General features: G+C 37.1%; 1 protein-coding gene across 1 annotated transcript; it reads left to right on the top strand.

Moving 5' to 3' along the window:
* The first annotated feature begins 2728 nt into the window (after positions 1–2728).
* LOC103949452 lies at positions 2729–7584 on the top strand. The gene is made up of 3 exons (XM_048582995.1): positions 2729–2848; positions 4718–5010; positions 5691–7584. The coding sequence occupies exons 2-3, from the start codon at positions 4753–4755 to the stop codon at positions 6861–6863; spliced, it is 1431 nt and encodes a 476-aa protein (XP_048438952.1). The 5' UTR covers positions 2729–2848; positions 4718–4752; the 3' UTR covers positions 6864–7584.

Here is a 7584-nt window from a genome sequence, read left to right as displayed (position 1 = left end):
ATATGAGTAACCGCGGTGTCATGTCCAGGTGAGGCAAATATGGTCCTTTCCATTTCAAATTTAAGAGTGGTATAATAGTATTCAATAGGCTGATACTATTTACACACTTATTTTTACCTCTCGGACACCTGTGATTAATTTCTGTTCTTTGATCATCTTCGCTTCATTTGTTTGACACCCAAAAATAAGACATGTGTAGAAAGTAAAAAAAAAAAGTGTAGATAGCACCACTCTGTTCAATCGTGCTATAATTTTATATGGTATCTTTTATTGCATTTATACGTCATATCATATAATGTGATATGATTATCTTCCAAATAAGAAATAATAATAAATTAAAAAAACGTAACAAGGCCGTAGACTTTTAGTTGCCGTCCATAGTTGAAACTTTTGAATTGTCTATGGAAGTTTTGTAGAACTCAAAAAGTCATCAATGGATGATGATATCATTGTAGAATCCTTTTAGGATGTTTTTGTTACTGATGATTGACTTGGAGGAAAACATTTAAAACGTATTGAAGGAAACCCCTTTTCTCTGGTTTTTTTTTTTTTTTTTTTCTTCCTTTCTCTTTTTATCTGTGTTTCCCCTGTTTTCCCGTTAGTTTTTCACTACCATCCCATCCCCTTACGCCTTTGATTGGTAAGCCCCAAATTCGGACCTTCCCCTTCATCTTCTTCCTGCTGTTTTTTCACTTACATGGTTCTAATCAATCCATCTTCTATCTATCCCATTTGGCCCTATCTTCCTTCACTCCCACAAATTTCCAGATCTGTAATTGCTTCCCCCTTCCGTTTTTTTGCGGGTTAATCGAATGGTGCTTAGAGCTCTGGCTCGGATGTTTACACCACCACCATCCACTTGTCTGCCGTTCTTGGCGCTGTTGCTTGTGGGATATTCCACTGGCTTCCTTTCCTTGGTGGTTGCGATTTGGATATAAGTGGTTCTTGTTGCAGGTAGGTGGAGTCTTCTTCTTTTCGTTTATGGGGCTTTGCCTTGTTGGATCTTCGGCGTCTGCAAGGGAAGCTGGTTCGTTGTTGATGGTTGGTGCTCGGGCGGCGATAGAGGAAACTAGCTGCATGGTATTTCTGCTTTTGTGTTTTTCTGTTTTGGGCCTCAAAGTTTGTGTTGGGCTCTTTTTTGTGTTGCTATGGAGGCTTATATCTTTGTTTTATGCCTTTATTGTAAGTGGGCCTCCATCTATGTATATGTGTGTGCTTGGTAATAGGAGTAAGATTCTCTCCTCTCTTATTTTATTTTATTTTATTTTATTTTTTTTTTCTTTCTTTACGGTTAAGCCACCTTAATATCTTATATTGATTTTTTACCAAAAAAACAAAAAGACGTATTGAAGAAAAAAATTGATGACAACTTTCAATTTTGTTCAAGTCAAAGCTACAAAATTATACTCATGAAAGAAAGTTATCACTTTAAATCTTAAAAAAAAAATATAAAAAAAAAGGTAGAATTGGAAGGTATCCTGTATTTTTTCTTTCAATATGCTTGAGTAGTGAGTTATCCTAACCAAATTGATATTCCGTGACAAACAACCAAATTGATCATCCGTGACAAACACAACCTTACGGTTTACTGATGGAACAAATTTCTATAAGGAAATTTATTAAAATCCAAGTTCTTGAGTTAAGTCACCAATTAGTACTACGATCTAGTGATATTCATTTTCCCTTATAAGCAAGAGACCTTGAGTTCAATTTTCGTGGATGAAGGGTTTGATGCTAAATTTTTTTGATCGTTCGTTATGTGGCTTGACTCATATCCCACTCCCTTAGAGCAAATATGTCATTGTACTTGATGAGCTCAAGTTGTGAAGGAAACTGGTAAAATATAGGTTTTCAAAATCCCAACGTTCATTAGTAACTTTTTTTTATTTTTTATTTAACACTACCTTTCATTAGTTTGAAAAAATGGTAAACGAGCAGTTCATGGGTCTGAATCCTTGCTTGAAATTTTTCTGCAACCCTCGAAGTCGAAGGCTGGGCCCGGCCCATACCTTAGCGACTGACCACCATCTTGATAATCTTTAGATTTTGAAAATTAAGAAATGACATCTATAGCTGCTTAGGCGTCCGTTTGGAGTTGCTTAAGCATCCGCTTAGATCCGTTTAGGCGTCCGCTTAGGTTGCGACTCTCATAGAGACAGAAAATAGATTACTTTCATTTTGCATTTTTTTAAATAAATTGTAAGAGAATTAAATACCTGGATGAACACTTATTATATTATGTTTCCCCATGTTTTCAATATGTTCTACTACTATCTTATTTATATGTCATTTTATTTTATAATTTATGTATTTTAACACAATTATGTATTTTCTACATACAAACATGCACGTATTTATATGATGTATAATAAGTTTACATAAATTCGTCTAGTCCACCTAGGTCCCCACATGGCTAGACCTCAGTCTGCCGCTCGACTAGCACTTAACGTGTTTTAAAACTTTAGTTTAACATACATAATCTTTTATCGATGATCATTAGATAGATTTTTCAATATACTTGAAACGCATCAATCTTGTCATGTGCTTATATTATAACACGTAGTATAACAGATTATGTTTTGAGTACACATAAAAATTTATGGTTCATTAGTTCCCTCCTCTAGTTCCTTTATTATGATTTATTAATATTATTATTTTACATTTTTATTGTTTCATCCCAATAGATACATTAAATGCAAAATTAGCCATCAAGATTCAACACAACATTGCTTGCTTTCTTCAAAGGTTTCTCTTTTCAATTTTCAGTTTCTCCAGGGACCAGAGGTGCAAACCAGAATCCACAAGTTTCCAGAGTCCGAAACCGTCCTTCCCACCGTCCCTGTCAAAGGTACATTTTTACCCCCACACTCGCTCTTCCTTTTTTCTGCACAGTTTCTCACAACCCATTAATGGCGGTCGCCACCTGAAGCGAATGCATAAACCTTGTTTTTCATCTGAACCCAAATATACTAAACACATTAGCAGAATTGCCCAACCATTAATTTTTTAGTGTAATGCTGTATTGTTTGATTAACTAGGACTTGACGAAGATGCAAATTCCACCGCAAAGTTATATATTTTAGGGTTTTGGCAGTTGCTCTCGTCAGCAAATGGCTCCCTTTAGGTTCTGTTTGGTTCGACGGGAAATAGGTCGGGATATTTCCCTGGAAATGTTCATTTTTTGAAGTTTCCCGGCAAACTGAAAGATCTTGACCTCGATCGAAATTCCATTTTAGTGCTGACGTATTTACTGTTTGCAATTGTACTGTGAACTTTTTTTTATGCATGTCCGGCAACTTCACATTCTTTGCTTTTTCTTGGGAAGGAAATTACAATGTGTTTGGTTTTTGTATTAAAATTTAGGAATTTTTTATGTTGTTTTAAGTTTTAGAACAATACTTGGCTACCCAAAAGATGAGTAGGAACTCTTACTCAAAACTCTTAGTGTTTGAATAAAAAAGTTTTGTGTTTATGATTAGAATCGTTCATATTATGAATTATACTGTAAAGATCATCTCTGCAAGAACTGAAATAAAACTAAGGTCGTTTAGTTAATTTATTCTAGCAAATGGTTCGTAATACTTTTACCAATTCCGTTCATTTGTTTTTATATAGTTCGATAACTAAACAACATTAGTTTTAATTTATTTTTTGCAGAGGCGACCTGTATAGGGTGATTTATAATATCAACGGTTATGATTATAAACACGAAGTTTTATAAATTGGTAACGAACAATTTTGAGTAGGAACTCCTACTTATTCTTTGAGTAGCCAAATATTGTTCCAAGTTTTATAGTAAATGACGATGGAGACAATGCTATTAAATTCATGCTTAGAGTAGAAGTTTTTTGTTGGTGTCAGTCATACTGACATTTCTATTCTTAGCATTCAAAACACTGGTATATTGGATGCCATTAGTTTCTGAAAACCATATTGAAGAGGATGGGTTTAGAATTCTTGAGTTCTGTTTGGCGAAATAAAACCCGTTAGACACGAGTTTTGTGCTCGGACAAGGGGTCTCAAACAGTAAGAACATGAATGCTGAGTATGTAACCAATAGCTGCAGGGCTAAGATTGGCCATAGGTCTAAAAGGTTTATCTTTTACGCATATAGTTTCCCAATTGGATTAGATCCCATGAGTTGGGAGCTGACTTTGTCGAATTTCTTGCTACGCATGTTTTTGCTAACTGCTATAGGATTAGGTTAATTATAACTAGGTGCGATGCTTGAGTGAGCACTTGTGCGCGTTATCCTGATATGCATTGTTGGTTCATCCTCAAACAACTTAAGCTTAGCTTAAGCTTTTGGTGTCCAGTGGTAGTCTAACAGCGGTCACTGTTCTCTCTTGTGCTTCTGGAAGAAATGTGTTGTCTCTTGTTCTTTTGGATGGAAGTCTTCCCTCCTGGATGAATGGGTAGGCTTCAACCCAGGTTTAAGTAGGAGTTAAGGAAGTTAGATCAGGGTAGTGCACTTGAGTTTTTCGAGTTTTCTTTGACTTCTTTTTGAGTTCTTGATCTAGTCATTTCACTGTGTGGGGATCCCAGGATTGTAGAGAGCCAAGGTTTAGTGTTAAATTCGACGTTTTTACATTCCTTGTACAAAATGGAGTAATGGACTCTAGGTGTGAAAATTTGTATGAATTTGTTTACTTTCTATTGCTACATTGAGTATAAGCCAGAAGGTGGCACCTGATAAAGGTGAGAAAATTTTCTACAGGGTTTGATTAGGATTTGAAGGATAACATTGCTAAAATGGCGCCACCCGGTAGTTGTAGTGGTCATGGCAATCAAGAGACTGCTAAGAAAGCTTATTTTCCAATGGGGGACCAGCTGCAAAAATGGAAATCACCTTTTGGCCTCTATGCTGATTCTGACATGTTGGTGTGGTTGAAAGGACTTGCATTGGACCCTTGTGACCGTAATGTATCTCCTGGTTCATTGCGACAACTATGGAATCAGAGTCTTAAAGTGCGGAAATTCTTGCTTCTTGGTAATGCCGAATCTCCTCGGGTACGTCCAATACAACATTGTTTTTTTCTTTTAAATATCATTCCATTGTTTTCTGAGTGATAAATGTGTATTTGTCAATTTGTCTGAACCATTTACCATATTAGTACGTAGGGATAACGAACAAAACTCAGCTCACATCCTAACAAATGCACGTTGCAGTAGTGATAAGACTAGTTATCCTGTTACATACCTCTTATCTACCAGTTTTATGCTTACATATCGTATATTTTTGTTCGATCCCAAGCCTTATTTATCCTGCATGTCAAGCATACCTTAGGACCATTTCTTCAAAGATCTAACTTAGAATTGACCCCTCATCCAACTCATAATTGACTCATCATCGTGTTTCGTTGTTTGAGGACTTATCCCAAATAACATCATATTCTTGATAAGCTCTTCCACGATCATTACTGGAAATAGAGGGCTACTGAGCTAGCTTATTTCTTGACATAATTTTGTTTCTTCTACTTAATGACATAACATTACTCAAGTGAAACGTTTCGGTATCCAAATTCCAAAACATTTGACCCTTGCTTACAATTGGTGATAATTTCTCTAGATTCGAGTTGCTTTCTTTGTGTTTTAAGGCAATTGCCAGTTCAGAAGTTATCTCTTGCCATGAACTTCATTCTTCAGCCCCAATCTTATGAAAACTACCTTTCCCTCCCTTTTTTGTACAGAAAAAGCGAAAACTTGATCAGTTCCTAAAAGGTAGTAAGTTCGCCGAAGTTTCTCGATTGGATACAGGAAAATCTGATGTCCGTAGTGTTAAAAGAATGAGTACAGGGCATTCTGTCTCGTCATGCTTGACCAATACAAATGCCAACCATGAAATTTCCAAACCTCGGCTTGTCTCTAACTCGCACGGTTCTGGAAGTTTGTTGACATTTGAAAATGAATATCAAGGGAAGCCATATTCTACAAATTTGACCATTAGGGACGTGGAAAATTCTGGTCCATCTTGCAAGGATAATTCCGCCTCTCCTATATTTGATACAGATGAATCGAACAATGGTTTGAACAAATTTAATCTGGAAAACATGAACTTATGTGATGAAACTATTGAGAATGTTAATGATACAGCTGACAGCTCAGACTCTCCGAGTTTAGACGAGAAGAGTACAGAATTTGAACGTGCATTGAGGTTTATGATTTTTAGAGATGATTATCTTCCAAGGTCTATTCCTGTGAGAGATATCAACGGTTCATCTCACCACTCAGATTCATCCAGATCAATAGAGCAAAATCTGAAACTTAGAGAAGCAGTGAGATTACTATTTACAGATGGTAGTCTTCCGAGGTCTGTTGTTCCGATTGGTCCTTGTTTTCAGGCGGACGTCCCAGTGTGGACAGGTCCAATAAACAGTAAAACTCCTTATGGTGGTGATGGTGATTCAGCAGCGTCAAAGTGGTTGGGCACGCGAACGTGGCCCATTAAAGGAAAAAGTGCCGGAACCACTGTGAAAGCACTTGGGAAAGGGAGATCCAACTCTTGTTCTTGTATTTCTCCAGGATCTGTTGGTTGTGTTAAGCACCACATTCGTGAAGAAAGACAACTTTTGCAATTCGAACTTGGTCCTGCCTTCCGGAGTTGGAAGTTTGGCGAAATGGGAGAATTTGTCTCAAAGTCATGGACGTCAACTGAACAGCGGACCTTTGAATCTCTTGTGAAAGAGAAGCCACTATCAAATGAAGCAAGTTTTTGGAAGATTGCCTATAAGCGTTTCCCTTCCCAGTCCCGGAAGAGTATTTTGAATTACTACTACAATGTGTACATCCCTAGACGTATGAGCCTCCAGACCAGATCCTCCCTCGATAAAATTGACAGCGATGATGATGAGACGGAAGAGTAACAGAGGTAGCTGTAGAGATGTAAATGTAGGGGTAGCTTGATGTTGGCTCTGTTGTATACTTTGTCCCTTTAGGTTTAGCTCCAGGGCAATTTTGAAGACTGATCAGAGGTATTTTGGGTTCATAAAACCTTACACCAAAATTGAAAGCAGTTTTGATACTCGGTTACCTCTGTTTTGCTTTCTTATGAACTTGTTTGCTGTAATCTTTTTGTATTTAGTTGTCTCATATCGTCTTGGTTTTTATTCCAAATCCAGAGAGAGCCTATAGAGATTAGGCTTTGTATTCGTTCTAGCATTCTTTCGTCATGGAACGTAGGGTAGCAGTCAAGTTTTTCCGATTCCAAATGTTAATTATTTTGAAGAAGATGTGACCTCAACGTCATCTCGGAGGTCTCCGGGGCGTGATAAGCGAAAGAAGAGAGAAAGGCAGAAAGATACAAGAACAAGATCCAGATGTTGCCAATTGAGCATTCGGAAGTGAAGTACTAGTTCAAAATAGTGATGGCAACAACGTGGATAGGGAACAAAAAAAGAAGGAACTGCTTGAGGTAAGTGTTCCAAGTGTTTACTAACACTTTAGGAATCAATCAAACATACAATTAGAGCGCACCCAAAATCAGGATTATACTCCTGAAATTTTAGGAATTGGACTCCTTATAGGGAGGTATATTTGGATTCCTAGAAAAGTGTCCAACTTTTGTACCGACACTGTCCTATTGTT

Source organism: the organism of the source record quoted next, unplaced genomic scaffold (assembly GCF_019419815.1).
Source record: "Pyrus x bretschneideri cultivar Hongxiangsu unplaced genomic scaffold, Pyrus_bretschneideri_v1 Contig2, whole genome shotgun sequence".
In the NCBI taxonomy this organism is placed as follows: domain Eukaryota; kingdom Viridiplantae; phylum Streptophyta; class Magnoliopsida; order Rosales; family Rosaceae; genus Pyrus; species Pyrus x bretschneideri.
The sequence above is the reverse complement of the archived record's forward strand: the minus strand, read 5'-3'. Positions and strand labels throughout refer to the sequence as shown.